General features: G+C 46.7%; 1 protein-coding gene across 7 annotated transcripts in view; it reads right to left on the bottom strand.

Moving 5' to 3' along the window:
• The window catches only part of CSMD2 (CUB and Sushi multiple domains 2), a 654,890-nt gene that overhangs the window by 195,351 nt on the left and 442,153 nt on the right, over positions 1–17,386 (bottom strand). For all 7 annotated transcript variants that reach the window (XM_037996751.2, XM_007979489.3, XM_073007520.1 and 4 more), the window contains 6 exons: positions 17,177–17,364; positions 16,318–16,506; positions 16,000–16,116; positions 8,119–8,334; positions 6,383–6,571; positions 912–1,081 (listed from right to left, as the gene is read on the bottom strand). In XM_037996751.2, the coding sequence (XP_037852679.2) occupies positions 912–1,081; positions 6,383–6,571; positions 8,119–8,334; positions 16,000–16,116; positions 16,318–16,506; positions 17,177–17,364 (1,069 nt within the window). The remainder of the gene's footprint in view (positions 1–911; positions 1,082–6,382; positions 6,572–8,118; positions 8,335–15,999; positions 16,117–16,317; positions 16,507–17,176; positions 17,365–17,386) is intronic.

Here is a 17,386-nt window from a genome sequence, read left to right as displayed (position 1 = left end):
TATATGATGAGTGTCTTAACAAATCCTCTCTATGACCCTCTCTGTAATCCAAGTCTTACCATTTCTTTCTCTTACATATGTCTTGAACTCACTCTCTTTAACCCCACTGCCACACCAGGCCATCATTGTGGTACACTGAGGCAACTGCAATAGCCTGTTATTCAACCAAAACATATGCAATGCCCAAGTGCGCATACACACAATATACTGACACAGGTGTGCACAGACACAGATCCCCAAAACCAAATACATGGACACTGATTCACACACATGTGGAAACATATTTTAAAAAGCATCCATAGCCATAAACACATAGCTACACAAATGAACACACACATGCATATATACACATGTTCTATGAGCTCTTCATTATCCATGTTGACAGTCAGGGTTCAAAATGGAAAACTGGATCCATTGGCTGCTCCAACCTTATTATTATTTTGAGACAGCGTCTGACTCTGTCACCCAGTCTGGAGTGCAGTGGCATGATCACGGCTCACTGTAACCTCAATCTCCCTGGTTCAAGTGATCCTCCCATCTCAGCCTCCCCAGTAGCTGGGACTACAGGCATGCACCACCACACCCAGCTAATTTTTGTATTTTTTGGAGAGACGGGGTTTTGCCGTGTTCCCTGAGCTGAATTATTATCTTTTATTATGCAGTCAACCCATACTCAATTACACACACATTTGATAGCAGGCAGCTTCCAAACAAACTCTAAAGCCATATTCTTCGATACCCATATACCTCTCGCTTTTGGTCCTCTCTTTCTCCCAGATGAGTGAGGACAGTATCTTGGGACTCAGGAAAGAAGGAGAAAGTTTGGATCATTCACAAAGAGACAAAGGAGTGAGTATTGACCAGACTATTGCATAGTGTAACATACATACTCTGAAACTGATCAATTTTACCTTGAGGACATCTCCTTCGGAGAGTTCGAATGCCCTGGCTTTCAGCTGAATTCCCTTCCCTGGCTGGGTCTGGATGGAGTAGATGCATTCGTGATTGTTATTGTAGTTCACAGGAAAGTTGGGGGACAGCAAAGTACCCTGAGTGCCTGTGACTGAATTCCCACACTCAGCTGGAAAGAGAATCACAATAACCATAGATTAACCCCCATCAGCTGCATCCAGAAAGCAACTCACAGCTCTGGAGAACCTGACAAAGATGACAAGTCATTTGCCTGTCTACCTGCCAAGATGCCTGTGTGTCTGTCCAGTTGTTGGACTGTTTACAGAAATGCCTCTCAAAGTTAAAAAAAAAAAAAATACTTCTCTACCTATGGTGCTGCCTGGTTTGCTTCTGTCTCTTGTTCTGTTTGTCTGTCTCTCTTCTACAGAAACAGAAGCTAACCCACCGGGCACCCTTTACAATTTCACAGTTCTATAAAGCAGCCGTGCCATATACCTATTCATATAGTAGCGTAGCAACAGAAATGACCAAGGAGGAGGTCAGGGGAAGAGGGGGGCAGTTAAGTGAGGAGAGATGAAACCTTTCAGTATCACAGAATAGAAAGTAAGAGGGGGCAAGATCACATCATAATCGCTAACCCTTATGTGCAAAACAGCATGATTGACACTTTACAAGAACCATTTCAGTCATTAGTCACAACAGTCAGTCCCATAAGTAGGCACAATTATCATTTCTGGTTTAAAGATAAGGAACCAGGTACTCAGCCACTGAGACCAAGTCTCTCTGTGGATTCACGAGGAGGAGGGGACTGAGAATTCAACCTTCTAGGTCCTGGGGAAAGTTTTTAGCATAGTCTCATTGCAGCCCGTTTCATTCAATAGCTAATGAAATCACACCCTCCTCTGGAAACCTGCTTCTCCTCCTCCAGAATTAGTCATTCTTTCCCCATTGTTCTCATACCTTTATTTATAGCAGTCATCCCATTTCACTTGACTTATTTGTTAACATTTCTATGTCCTCTACTGCACTGTGGATCCTCTGGGGCTTGGTCATGTTACTGTCTCCTTAACACCCACTCAGTGCGTGGGCAGGGCAGGCTCAGGGCATGCATGGAAGAATGGGACCTTTAATAATTGGAGGGCCCCTCCCTGTTCTTCCCTGTATCTGAGCACTTCCCATATTGCACCTTGACGGCTTGCTGCCTGTCTGTGTCCCCCACCTAAACTGTCAGTAACTTGAGGGCTAGGGTCATGCTGGATGAACCTATGAATTTCCAAGGCTTAGCCTGGATTGTCTGTAAAATAAATATTTACTGAATGAATGAATGAATGAATAAATGAATGGATATGGAGTACACTGACCTCAGAAGATGTACAGTTCTAAAAATAATAATTAGGCTCCGGAAGGATGTAAATACAAGTCCAGATGGCAGGCCTGTTATTCGTGTGGACATATGGGGAATTTGGAGCATGCCTTGAATCTTTCAGGCAGCTGGTAGCAAGTCTGCTTTCTCTAAACCATCCCCAGTATCCTTTAGTCTAGGCACAGTCTGTGGCTGGAAAAGCCTTGGGGTTGACCAAGGGACCATTGCTTGGACCTTATAGTTAACCCTAATTACCCTAAGCCGGGAGCATACTAGACTGAGGCAGCATAGATGGAGCACATGGAAACCTTCAGAGCTGAACTGCTCATGGGCTTAGTTATATGTCTTGTGTTTTCTCTTGTCCCCAAGGCTGCTCCTTAGTCCTCTGAAGATGGGGGCCATATGTCCCACCACCAGGTCCCGGCTTTTCTCAATGGACCCTCCTCCCTGCATTCTGCTCAATTCAGGACCAGCTTCAGTTTCCTAAGGCTTTATATAAGGCCTCATTTATTTCTCTTGGAGAAGAAATCTGACTTTACAGTACTTTTAAACTTAGTCTGTTTGCAAAACTTCCAGATACCATGATGAATGTGCTGAGATGGCTCATAAAACTCAAGGGACAGCGGTGGACAGGCTCCCTGGGGGCAGTGGCTGCTGATAATTTACACAGATGTTTCCAGCATGTGTACATTTCTTTGATGATCTCAGATGAGGGTGGGGATTTGTGGGGGGGAGGGAGAGTTGCTTAGGGCCATGCATATGTAAACATTTATTACTCAGTCATATCACATGCGCAGCCTTCTGAAGCATCTCTCCATTTTCTCTGAGATACTACCTTTCCCTTCCATCCAGGCAGAGGCCTGTGGTGCAGTGGGATGATCATGGACTTTGGAGTTAGACACATTGTGTAAACTCTCTGAACTTTAGTCTCTTCATCTGCCTTCATCTGGACAATAATAGCATTCTCATAAGACTGTAGAATCAATGCGTGAGATTTTATATATAAGATAGGTAAACATAGGGGAATGGTTAGCACAGAGTAGCCTCTCCACCAATGTCCCAGGTTAATCTACATGGCTTACCTTCTTCCATTTGGGGCCCTAACTGCCTGCATTCTGGGACTGGCAGAAAGCTTGAGAAGCTTATGGGAAGTGTGCGTTAGCTGCCCGAGGCTCACAGCAACCTCACAGTTCCTGATGCCTCTTGCCCTCTGCCTAATTCTCGACAGCTGGCTTTCCTTAAACATGGGCTTTGGTGTGTTTCTGGACCTCCTTCCTGGCCCTGCTTCCTGCATAAGAGCTATATGCCCCATCTCTGCCCCAGCACGAGCCTCTCCTCTTTCCCACACGCCTGACACCTTTACAAGGAGGGGCTGATAGCTTTAGATGTGGCCAGTCCTTGGCCAATTCCCAGGTCCTGACTCCCTGTCAGGCCTTTGTCCTGGGCACCAGGGAGGGGACAGGAGGGACAGAGGGATGCGGCGCTTGTTTCCGGGAGAGTTTCCAGAGTAACAGGGGAGGTGAACAGATGCACTGAGAAGCCAAACACAGGCACAAATGGAAACAAATAAATGCTCCAGAGAAACAAACAGTCACATCCACAGGAAAGTGCTGCAGCTGATTCTGGCATCTATGACTTCTGTTGCCCCCATCAGAAGGGGTCTCGTGAAGGGCAGAGGCTATACCTTATCCATCAGCCTGGGGCTTCTGAGGCAGAGGGTTAGGTCTTCTCCATCACACCGGGATTCCCAAGGACAGGGCCATGTCTCCTGCTGCAGACTGGGGTCCCCTGCGGTCAGGACTGTCTCTTCTACATCAAATTCAGGGGCCCCTGATGTCAGGGGCTATGTCACCTCCCTCCCTGCTACCCACGTCACACCATGAATTAAAGCCCAGGGCTGTTCATCTCCTTCTCGGCTGGGAATGTTCCTGGTAGCACTATGTGGACTAAATCATCCAATTTGCATGGCGACTGGGAGCAGCCCCCGGTGGGCATTGCCGAGATGCCTCCAGCCTGAGCCTCGGCAGCCGGGCTGGTGGTAATTAGAGGTGATTATAATTACTGTGCATTATTAATAACATGTGAAACAGAAGACAAATGTAATAATGAAAATATTGTGAGGTGTCATGAACAAACAGTAATTGGAATAATAAGTTAAAGAATGAGTTTATGTAATGAGATCAATGAGGCAAGAGCTTAAGGGCTGTGTGCATCTGTGGTCCTGGTTAATCCCATTCAAGAAGAATTTCCCCCAGAACCATTTAGCTGAGGATGTTTTCCCAGAGATTAAAGGAGCTGCTAGCAGCCAGACATGAACTGAACCTTCCTGGGGTGGGCGGCGGGGTTCTATGTGTTTCTGAGCGTGTGTGGCCAGATCAGGGTGGGTGGATGCCTTTGGGGATGGTTATAGGAGATGGAGTAAACGCTGGGGTTATTTGATTGGTCAGAAACAGAATTCTGCCACGCTTTGTTTTAATGTTTCCTTTCTGAGATTGTAAAAGGTTATTGGCAAAATAACAATAATTGGTTATTGATAAATACAGATTAAAAGGTTATTGGCAAAATGATAATTATATGCCACCTCTTGGTTTATGTAAATGATGTCATCTAATGTAGAGTAAAGCCTGTGAGTTGGATGCTGTTATCTCTGTTTTATAAATGAGGAAGCTGAGGCTGAGGGGGTTTGCTGGCCTGCCTGAGATCTAAGCATTGGTAAGTGGCAGAGCCATGACCCCACCTTGGCCTGCATGAGTGCACAGCCTGGGCCCGGCCCATCTTGCCAGCCTGTCTAAGCTATCCTTGGCATAGCCTGCGGGCTCAATGGACTTGTCTCAGGCACAGCTGACCTCACCGGCATTTGAGATGCTGGTCCCTGTTTCAGTCAGTGCAGTGCTGCTTTGATCTGTTTTGTATATTTTTATGGGGTTTTATATAATATTTCACTTTATGTGAGGTCCATGGCTAACAGTGAGCATGGAAAATACTCCATGAATGCAGCTAGTGTTTTATCCAGCCCTACATTATAAGGATTGAGCAAACAGGTGCCCAGGAGCCTCATACATTAGGGACAGACAGCAATCACTCTGCCCCAGGGACAATACTTGCTTCCCCTACTCCCTGGGCACAGCGCTCTGAACAGACTTCTTTAAAGCTCTTGCAAGGAGGTAGGCAGGGCCCGGTTCCAACCTCCAACAGCTGCCTCTAACCTCCACATCTCCTGTTCTCCCTGCCGCTTGCTCCAGCCTGGCCTCTGAGCTGCTCCCCAAATGCTGAGCATCTTCATGGTTTGGGTCTCGGTCCTCTACTCCCTCTTCTCCCAGATATCTATCTCTGGCCAAATGTCAACTCATCAGAGAGGCCTTTTCTGACCACTATAAAAGAGCAACCCTAGCTCCAGCACTTTCTAAGCTGACTTAATTTTTCTCTGTATGCCCCAACACTGCCTGACACATCACACATCTACATATTCACAGCCTGTGTCCCCACCACCAGAATGTGGGCCACGAGTGGAGAATGTCTCTGTTTCGTCCACTTTTGTATCTTCAGAACCTAGCAGATGCCTGACATGTAGTGGGTCCTCTATACATGACCCCACCCTGTTCCTTTTGTCTTCCCCTGCTGAATGGATGAAGTCTTCCTAAGGCGTCTGTAAGAGTGAGCACCGCCATTGGATTAGTAAAAGCAGCTATCTGCTCCACCAGATGGGGACTCCCCCTGGGCAAAGGTCACACTCCCTCCTACAGGCTCACCTGGTGCCCATCCAGATTCCTTGGCAAGAGGCATCCTTAAGCCATGGGTCTGTGTGCTGAGGGTGGGGAGGTGAGAGTACTGAAGTCAACTTCATGTGAGTGCCCACTGTGGACCTACTTTGGAAAGGTCACTTTAGTGTATACAGAACTGCCTGATGAAGCAGGGATTGCCATCCCTATTTTACAGATAAGGAGGCTGGAGCGGAAGGAGGTTAGGTCCCCTGCCCTGGGTCCCACCGCAGCTAAGTGTGGGCTAAGTCAGCCTCTTGGCCTGTGTGCCGTCCACCACCTCACATCAATTGACTATAATCTGTCCCACCCCATTAGTGAAGCAAAATGAAAGCACGTGACCACCTACCAACACACCTTGGCAGAGGCGAGCTCCACAGGCGCCGTCTGCCCCCCAGGCACGTGATGCGGGCGGTGCCCTCCAGACGGTACCCGGGGAAGCAGGAGAAGGTCAAGGTGTCGCCCACACCAAACTGCAAGCCCTTCCGGATGCTGTAGGCTGGGACCTCAGGCTCCTCACAGGGCTCCAAGTCATACTCTGGAAAGGCAGCAGGAGATCTGGGCTCAGACACATTGTGAGGAGATGGGAATGCATGGGCAAAACGCCAGGGGGAAAGGGCCAGGGACAACGAAAGACAGAGAAGAGGGCATGTGCACACTGGCCCACAAAAGGTGACACTGGCCCACAAAAGAGAAGTGAGAGCCCGAGGGGAGCAGAGGCAGAGAGAAGCATGGGGAAGCATAGCGAGGCAGAGAGAAGCATGGGGAAGCATAGGGAGGCAGAGAGAAGCATGGGGAAGCATAGGGAGGCAGAGAGAAGCATGGGGAGGTCAGGGTGGGCGGTCTGCACCCACTCCTGCGAGCAGTGGGAAAGGGGACAGTGTTTCCTAGATAGGCTTCCCAGGAGGATTTCTGAGGATCCTCAACACTCAGCTCTTCTCTGTGCTGTCCCTTCATCTCCATTTTAAATCTGCACCTTGGGGCTCACAGGCTCTCCTGCTTCCTTCTCTCTGGGCACCAAACTAGATAAATTCAACCAGCGGATTCTAGAAGGTCAGAGTACATGACCCAGCCTCAGGCAACTCCCACTGGGGAAGACACTCCAAATGCCTGACTAGAAGCCATGTCTCGGCTATGTTGGCACTTAGGCAGACGGCAAGCATGACCGGTGGCATTTATGGGCCAAAGCCCTGCCTGGGGCCTCTAGTGACAGCATAGAAGTGACTAGTCCCTTGTCTGCAAGGGCTTCTCCCTTCAGGATGCAGTCCTCCAGGGCTGTGTGATAAGAAGGAGGGTCTCTCTCATAAGGGTTGAGTCTCACTGACTGGATATGTCCCACTGGCCAAGCAAACCCAGGGATGTGACAAGTGACTTCTGCATTGGAGGGCTGACAGGGGACTAAGCTGGGCCACACCCCAGTTTCTAGAAGCTGGATACCTCTTGTCCATTCCAGGAGGAATCCATGTGATACCCCTGGCCGTGGCTGAGAAAGGTGGAGGGAGGTACTCTGGGGTACTATGGGATAAGAATGGCGAACGGCTCAGTACGAGAGGAGCCAAGGGTCCTCTTTTCTCCCTGAATGCCAAATAAAAGCACTTTCTTTTCCAAATCCCTAAACACAGAGATAACTATCTATTACTCTAAAATTAGCATTGATGAAAAAGATCCCAAACGAGACTAAATCACTCCAATATGTTAATTTCAAACCCCCTTTTTTTTCATATTGCTGGGGTTGGGAATATGGAAGTGGAATCAGAAGAAAAATCTGGAATAACTAAGGTAGGAGGGGTCTTTTGTGAAGTCCTCTAGTTCATCCAGTTAGGTGGGCCATGTACAGAGCAAATCCTAAACACCTTTATAGAAGGAGAATCCTCAATGATCATGCTAACTCCTTCCAAGACCATTATAGGGAAGTTCTTACTTGGGTCCAACCCAAGCATCTTTTGCTGAAACACTGAGGTCAATTTCCCAGGGACTAGAGAGTGGAGTAACATCCATCTGCTAGGAAAACCAGAGACTGGCAGCAGAAGGAGAGAGCGAATAGCTCCATAGTCTCTTCCCCTCAGGGACCCTCACACTCTTTACCTGAGAAAGTGATGTTGAATCCTTCGTATGACATGGAGAAATCGGAAATGAAGCGGACCTGGGCAGTGAAGTTGCCATAGAGCCCAGCGCTGATGGGAGCTGGCAGCCGAGAGCCAGTCAGCTGCCTCAGGGGCTGGGTGAAGCTGCCGTTCTCAGTGATGAGGAGGTAGTCGTGGCCACTTTCCAGGTGGAAGGTGTGGAAAGTAAAGAACACACCTGCCGAGAAACCAGAAGGTCAGGTTGGTGATGGCGAGATGGCCGGAGCACCTTAGCTGCAAGACAGGATCTACACAAACATTTCCAGTTTGCAAATGTCTATCTGTGTGTATGACTACAAGCACGCATCGATAAACCATACAGGTGAATCTGAATGAAGGAACCTGAACACACAAGTGCCCAAAGATTCAGGGAGAAGAACACCTTTTTACAGTTGTCAAAATTTAAAAGAGAGATTTATGGCTCCACCTATGAGAATGCTTTAGAGACATTCATTAATTAATTCAACAAGCATTTGTGTATTTGTTGAGTCTTTACTATGGGCTAGGATCCAGGGTTAGGTGCAAGGGGATATGCCAGGCATTAAACAAATAGCTGCAATACAGAGTGCTGAATGCTGGAATGAATGTAGCTCAGCATGCCACGGGGGGCAGAACAGAAAGCAGTTGACAGGAGGAAGAGGCAGGTGGAGGACGGCTTCACCAAGGAGTAAACATTTGACATGGATCTTAAAAGGATGCACAGGAATTAACCAGGTAAGGGGAGAAAGAGTGTCCTAGGCAGGAGACCCATATATGTAAAGGGACTGTTGATTCCAGGTTTGTTGAACAGCAGCTGGGTGTGGCTACTCCTGGAATTGAAGTTGGATAGGTAGACGGACGCCAGACCCAATATTTTTCTGGATGCAATGAGAAGGCTTCCTATCCAGAGTGGACCAGATCTCAGTTTTAGCAAGATGTTGGTGGCTGTAAGGAGGATGAAGTGGAGGGAGAGGAGGTAGGGAGATCGATTATATTGGTGGCTGCTCTGCACTGGGAGAGGATGGGGCTTGGCAGAAAGAGCAAAAGCAGGAGATGGTCATGAGTCCTCAGGGGTCGGGGCAGGGTGGTCAAGACAGCAGGCATTTCATGCAAAGGGGAAATGACATGACATCTGGTGGCACATCCACCTGGAGGAAGGTGATGTCTTCTGTTACCTGGGGAAGGGCAGACAGGAGGGAGGTATGGGTTGTAAAAGTGTAATGGACTTAGCCTTTTCTGCATGCAAGCAGTGAGAGCTAGTGGGCCACTGGAAGGACAGATTTGGAAGTTCAGGATTAAGTGGGGACTACAGAGGTAGATCTGGAAGTCACCAGCAAATCGTTGATATCTGAAGCCACAAGCATGGAGAAGAGGGCTAGGAGAGAGAGGGCAGAGTGAGAATCGGAGAAGGGGTGAATGGAAGCATGGGCAGAAGTGACAGGGAATAGGAGACTGGGCAAAGGAGGAGTGATGGGGGAGATGGTCCAAGAGCAGTCAGAGAGCTGGAAAGAAGGAGGAGGGAGCTTCAGTAATGGGGAAGATTAAGAGCATAAAATAAAATCAAAGTAATGATATTCATTAACATTTCAAGCACTAAATATTTAGTGTCGCTGTCCTAACTGCTTTTACTTGCACTATAGCCAGCCCTTGTCCCTTGGAAGGGAGATAGGAAAACTCATTTAATTCTACCAGGAACCCTGTGGCGTGGGTACATTATTATATCTCCAGTTTACACCCAAGAAAACGGAGGCACAAAGAGATGAAGTCATCTGTCCAAGGTCACCCAGCTAGTATGTGGTAGAGCTGGGATCTGAACTAAGGCAATCCCACTGCAGAGGCCGTGCTCCCAGCTACTCCAGGGTGCGGCCTCTCAGGCTACAGAAAGAGAGCAGGTAGTAAAGAATAGCCAGGAAGGGTAAAGGATCAGGGAGTGAGGGAAGTTATAGAGCAGTATGGTCTTAACACCCAAAGCAATTCTAGAACTTGTCCAGGTGGCAGTTGTGTTTGGTGGGGCATGTGTGTAAGTGTGTGGTCACGCACATGGGCACGCCTCATGTTGGAGCTTGAATCCAGATTTGATGTGACAGATGCACATACAAATATTTAACTTGAATGAACCATGCAGAATCAACCAAGTGAGTAGCCTATGGGACTATGTGTTGTGGATGGTGCCAGGACAGGAACATGTTAGACTAGGACCCACCTGCTACTCCAAGTGTGATCCCACTTTCTACTCAAAGTATGGTCCATGAACCAGCAGTATGGTCAGCAACGGGAGGACTTACTAGAATTGCAGAGTCTTTGGCCTCCACTGAAGACCTACTGAATCAGAATCTGCATGCTCTTTAGATCCCAAATGATTTATAGGCACTTAAAATTTGAGAAATATTTCTCTAGATAATTACTGCTACATTTTTTATAAATGATGGTTGGAGCCAAGCCTCTAATGTTAAAGCATTTTAAAGGTTTTTATATCCTTGACTCCCTGTTGATAGAAGCTGGTGATCCTGGAGGATTTGGGCTTCTGTAGATAGAGATGGAGGAGACAGAACCCAACAGAAGTGATGGGACCAGAAATGCAGCTTGTAAATACCCTGTTTCCAGGCAACTGAGATGCATCAAGTCCTAAGTACCTACCATGTGCCAGGCCTTGTGCTAAGCACTGAGAAAGATCTCCCAGTTTAGTGGAGAAGACAGACAAATCACTACTAGTGAGAATCCAGAGTGGAGCATGGAGTAAGAGTGGGGAACTATGCCTCAAGGGTTGGTAAGGCTTCATGGGGGTCAAGATCCTTGATGTGAAAAGGCTTGTGGGTGCATGTGCCCACATGCATGCTATACTCCTGACACATAAACATGTCTGCAAATGAGAAAACTGCTCTCAGTCTATACAGGTTAGGAAATATATGTCCTTTCCCTCTTACCTAGGACATGGAGTTGGGTGGAGAGTGGGTGAGACCCAGTCACAGGTGGAAACAAGTTGATTAAGCACCATACTTTGCACTCTATTCTAGCATGCAAATAGACCCCTTCCAAAGGGGTACATATTTGGCTGGGATTCTAAGGATGAGCAAATATCTGAGATGAAACCTCTGGGTTTCCCAGCTGTGCTGATTGCCTGGGGCTTTTTGGGCCATTGTGTGAAAATGAAGACATTGTCCGCAGAAATACAGAGGCCCCATGTTGGAGTTTGAATCCAGATTTGATGTGACAGATGGACCCACAAACAAATACTTCACTTGAATGAACCATGCAGAATCATACCAATGACATCAACACCACATAGGAGTGGAAAGAGCAGGACAGTGGAAAAGTCATGCACTTGGGGGTAAGACACACCTGGATCAAAAGGTCTTGGCTAAGGTTGCTTAACACCCCAAGTTCCAGGTTCTTTAACTATAATATGTAGGCGATAATATCTCTCTTACAGGTGACATTTACCCCTGAAAGTGAGGCATAACTGGGAAAGCATGTGCAGAGCACGCAGCACAGTGGCTGGCACACAGTAGGGGTGCAACAGAAGGTGTTCCCTTTGCTCAACTCATCTAACTCTTGGACAGCCTCATGGGTTAAAAGGTGTCAGCTCTAGGGTTTCAGCAAGGGCACATTCTCAGGATTCCTGAATTGGCTGTTCCCTTGGACTGGGCAGGTGGCAAGTTGAATGATTTCACATTTCACAGAGTTTTGAGTTTCCTGAGCCATACTGCTGCCTCTTAGGGAGCAATCACAGAGAGCAGCTTAATAGGTCTGTTAACCCGAGATACTCTTACAAACAGAGAACGAAGAATGCCCTCTGGAGAAGGGCCTGGGCTCAGTTCAATTTGATTCATATCACCAAATGCTTCTTGAGTTCCTTATGTGCCAGGCATAGAGCCAGAAGCCAGGGAAACTGCAGGAAACAAGACAGATCTCTCACAGAACTCCTCGTCTGTCAGGGAGACTGATGATGAAAATGCAAGTTCTTTATAGTGGAGCAAAGTCTGAAATCGTGGAGGTACAGAATGCATGCTATGGGAGCCCAGGGGAGAAGAGCCCAATCCAGATGCAGAGCTGGGGAGACGGGGTCAGGGAAGGCTTATTAGAGGAAGGGGGTTCAGAAGGATGAAGGGCTGGCCAGGCAAGGGCGATGGTAGAGATTCCCATTCCCCTTGCTTGGGGAGAGGAAGTGTTCCAGAGAGAAGAACATTGTAAAAATGTGCAAAGCTCTAGAGGAGAAGGGAAGCCTGGCAAGTTCTAGAAACTGAAGGAAGTTCTGTGTAGCTAGAACTTAGTTTAGAGGGCTCAGAATGAGGCTGAGAAAGGTAAGGACTATGAGGCTGTGCTAGCTATTTTATTTTATTTTTTATTTTTTGAGATGGAATTTTGCTCTTGTTGCCCAGGCTGGAGTGCAATGGCGCGATCTCGGCTCACCATAACCTCCGCCTCTTGGGTTCAAGCAATTCTCCTGCCTCAGCCTCCGGAGTAGCTGGGATTACAGGCATGTGCCATCACGCCTGGCTAATTCTTTTGGTATTTTCAGTAGAGACAGGGTTTCTCCATGTTGGTCAGGCTGGCCTCGAACTCCCAACCTCAGGTGATCCACCCGCCTTGGCCACTCAAAGTGCTGGGATTACAGGTGTGAGCCACTGTGCCTGGCCTAGCGATTTTATAATTTGGGGATCTATGCTAAGAATTCGGTGATGGCTTTAAGTGGTTCTAAGGAAGAAGTGATCTGGTCATTCATCTATGATTTCTTGTTGATTCTCTGCTGAGCACCTTTCAACATGGCTACGTACTGTTTGTCTTTGAAGACCAGCTGAAGTCTCAACTCCAGGACACCTTCCTAAGCCCTGGGTTGGGCTCGGGAAGTTTTCACACCTCTCTCTGCTCTATCACACATTGGTCATGCTATACTGAGATCTTGGTTTAGGCTGTCTACTACCACTAAAGCATAAACTTCCTGAAGGCAGGCAATGGCACAGTGGCTTGTTCAGCTGTTTTCCTAGCAATTTGCATAGTGCAAGTATCAAATAAGCATTTGCTAAATAGTTGGTGAGCTTGATTGACTTCCCGGCAAAAACACACACATAGAAACTCATAGAAAAACATACACCTTTATAATCACAGATGCCCAGACACAGAGAAAACCGTAATGACAGGGGTTGTTTCTTTAGGGATTGTGACGGGCTGCTTTTCTTTCCAATGGTCTCCGCTGACCAGGCTTGGTGGAAACAGCTCTTCAGGGTGAACAAGGATACTGTCCCATCCCTCCCCTCCTTAGGAACAATGTTGTGGGAAGAAGGGGACAATCCTGGGCCTCAGCCTCACCACCCAGCTAGTCTTGCCTTGATGCAGTAAGCTCCAGGCCATCCTATCCCTGGCTAGGGCAGCTCTAGTAAAGGCCAAGTGACACACTTAAGTACATGTGGTGGGACTATAAATGACTTTTCTTTCAAATTTTCTTTGTTATACAAATAGTATATTTTAGATGTAATGTGTTTATTGCTCAAAATTAGAAAAAAGCTAAAAGATGAAAATAAGAGACAACATCTTGGGGTATATTTTTTCAGGCTGTTTTCTATGCAAACAAGGATGTCTTTTAAACTAAATATATTCTCGTGGCAAACTTATTTTTTTTACTTAACAAAGTATTGCAACCACCCCTGTAGGTCTTTAAATATTCTTTCACGTTATTGCTTTTAGCAGCTGCCTAGTATTTTATTCTATGGCCATACCCTATCTTTATTTAACATTTCCTTATTGATGGACATTTTAATAGTTCCTGATTTTTCAGTATAATACGTAAGGTTTCAGGGGAAATCTTTGCAGCTAAATCTTGATGTAGAGTTTTACTTATTTTCTTCAGATAAATTCCAGAAAGTGGAATTGCTGGGTGCAAAGGCAGGTACAGTTGTCCCTCTGTATCTGCAGGGGATTAGCTCCAGGACCACCCTTGGATACCCAAATCTGCAGATTCCTAAGTCCCTTACAATATATTTTCAAGGCTTTTGATTCACATCACCAAGTCACCCTCTGGAACGCTTGAACCATTTCACACAGTGTCAGCAGTCAATAGTATTCCAGGGTCCACATTATCCCCCAGACTGTTACAGTTTTCTTTGATGACTTCAAAAGGGAAATGCTATTTCCCTTTTAAAATTACACTTGTTTCATTATCAATGAGGTCAATGATTTTCCATTTGTATTTCCTCTGTTACGAAGTGTTACTTTATAGCTTTGCTCATTTTGCAGGCTGGTTTGGCTAGGCATATGTCTCTTGAAACTTTTTAAGAACTCTTTGTGTGTCTGGTAGCTAATCCTTAGTCAATCATATGTTGCAAATATTTATTTTTCTATGTAGTATTTGACTTTGAATTTTTATGGAGTTTTCTTTTTCTTTTTTTTTTTTAACCTAAATCCTTTCAAAGTTTTTTTTTTTTTTTTTTTTTTTTTTTTTTTTTTTTTTAATAGCAGTCTTTGCCTTTATGGATTCTACCTTTGTTGTTACTCTTTAAAGTACATGTCCACCTGAGGTTAGAGATTCACTTTCCTCTAGTGCTGGAGTTTATGTGATTAAATGCTTGAAAATGCTTGAGGTATAGATGTTGTTTTTTCTTTTGTTCCAAATGGTTCAACCCACTGTTTTAACACCATTTATTACATAATCCATCCTTTCTTCAATGGATCTGAAATGACACTTTACTCATATACTAAAGTCTCTCTCACACATACATGGGCATGTATGTGCACACATGGAGGGATCTATTTCTGGACAACTATTCTCCACATCTTATTTGTATGTCCACTCTTATACTCATACCACATTGTTAACATTAATTTAGCTCATAATGACGTTTTAATATCCGGAAGGATTAATCTTCCTTTGAAATTTGTTTCTTGGCTCTTCTGCATGTTAATTCTTCTAGATCAGAGGTTCTTAATTAAAAGCACGCATCAAAATTACTGGCAAAGTGTTCTGAAAACATAGATGCCTGGTTTCCACCGCCAACGTAGAAAATCAAAACCTCTAGCCTTGGGCCTAAACATTAGTATATTTGCCAAACTGCAAGAACCATGACTCTGGATGAACTTGGCAACAAGCTTCTGAGGCTAGAAGCCAAATCTGCCTGGTTACTGCCGATGCCCAGCCCCAGTGTCAGCCACATGGGTGGCACTGAATACATATTTGTTGAGAAAAGAGTATTAATATATTAATTAACATTTATTTATAACCAGCACCTTTACTTTGAACTTGGACTCCCAAAGGTCACTCATGTTAGGGGAGCTGAGGCAGCAGTGTAGGCTGGTGACCCATATGAAAGACGGCATCAGAGGAGGAGCTGAGTTATGCAAGAAGGGGATTGCTGTGTTCAATATCTGAAGGGTGAATGTGAAGAAGAGGCAGCAGGTGTATCTGATGCTCCTCCAGGATGCAATACAAGAAAACCATTTTCAGAGACACCTAATAGATTATTAGGAGAAGAAAGCATCTGTGCAAAAATGATAGTAGGTGACCATTTGTTGAATGGGTTGGTGGCCTCCCCACACCAGGCATGTTTAGGCAAAGGGTGAGCTGAGCTGGTGTGTTGCCATCTTGGGGGGAGTGATTTAGAGAAGGTTCCTGTACTGAGTGATATTGGATAGCTGGTAACCTCCAAGATCTCTTCCAGCAGGGAGATTTTAGAATCTCAATGATACTTATTGAACAAGTTCTACCATTCAAAGAGATGAAAAGACTCTGGAGGTTTTCTTGTTGGTGAGAAAAGTTCAGACAAAGCCCAGAGGTCACTATCTAGGGAGAGCCCCATTGAGGTCAACTTGACCTGAGGAACTTGGGTCCCTGACCACTCATATCCCAATGCCTGCTATGGGCCGAAACACTCACCCTTCCCATGAGATGTTTCGATGATCCAGGTGCAGTTCAAGTTGTTAGGGTAGAAGTCAGGGAACCCTGGCGACAAGATGGTCCCACTGGAGCCTTGAATGAAGCCACCACAGAGAGCTATAGAAGGAGTGAAGAGGGCAGTGAAAGACCAGAGGGCCTCAGGGAGCACCCCTGTCATCCTCCTGAGACCCCATCCCCCATCTCTCGAAACCCCAACCCTCGCTGATGGGGTAGGGAGTCAGGGGCCTTTTGAGCACCTGTGTTTCTGTGGCAGGAGAGGAGTCTGATACTTTAGCGCCCCCTCATGGTGTGCCTCACCTTCACAACTGGGCAGGGCCCGGCTCCACTGGAAGTTGGGCTCGCACTCCAGAGGTTCCCCGTCACTTAATGTGTAGCCTGAGTCACAGCTGAAGGTCACCAGCGCGCCCACATAGAAGTCATTCCCATGACGTTGTCCATTTACTGGGATTCCTGGATCCAGACAGTGGTCTGACTGCAGTGTTATAGCTGAAAGAGAGAGGCCACAGCTGGGACAGACGCTCACTGTCACCACAGAGGGACCCCAGTTGACTCCAAAGAGGGGGAAAAGAGCCCTAGTTTATTAAAGGCAGAAGTTGCCAATTACTGACTCATGAAATGTGGCCATCAGTATTTGCTGAGAGTGGCTTAGGTGCTATGGTAAGGCTTCGGAATACAACAGGAGTAAGAAAATGACCTTGTCCTCATGGTGCTCGCAGCCCCAGCTTTCTATATTGGTCTACAGAGAACTGAAGTGACAATGATGCTTTAAATTGAGGGGATGAATGTGGAAGGTGACGAGGAAGGGCAAGTGTGGGTGTGAGATGCCATCTCGGGTTAACTTCATGGTCAGTCAAATGTTCTGACCCCAGAGTGCCCAGCATAGCGACACCCAATCACCTGCACACAGAAGAGGCCATGAGGTCTGCACGCAAGGGCCTGGTATGAAGGTCATGAACAACTCTAAGCTCCCATGACCTGAGGGATGCTGAGAGCAACAGAGTGCCTTCTGCAGGCCTTCTGAAGGGCACAGCCTAGCCAAGAACACCATGGGGACGGGGCCAAGCAGGGGCCTGTGGTGGAGCATAGTCCTGAGGCCTTTGACCCAACTGAGCTGACCTTGTCATCCCTTTTCCTGAGCCCACCCACTGAGACTCACTCTCATAGCGGAGCTGGAAGCCAATGTCTGAGTGACTCTTGTCGGTAGAGAAGAGGAGGTAGAGGTAGTTGCTGGTGCTGATGAGGAACTGGGGAACCTGGGTCCCATGGTAAACCCCGATCAAGGGTGCTGAGTAAGTCCGCCCATCACGTACTTCCAGGGTGTCATAGTTGACCTCGGTTTTGAATCTGCCAAATGACAGAAATGAAG

The sequence above is a fragment of the Chlorocebus sabaeus genome, chromosome 20, assembly GCF_047675955.1.
Source record: "Chlorocebus sabaeus isolate Y175 chromosome 20, mChlSab1.0.hap1, whole genome shotgun sequence".
Classification (NCBI taxonomy): domain Eukaryota; kingdom Metazoa; phylum Chordata; class Mammalia; order Primates; family Cercopithecidae; genus Chlorocebus; species Chlorocebus sabaeus.
Note: the sequence above shows the minus strand (reverse complement) of the source record. Positions and strands in the feature narration are given on the sequence as shown.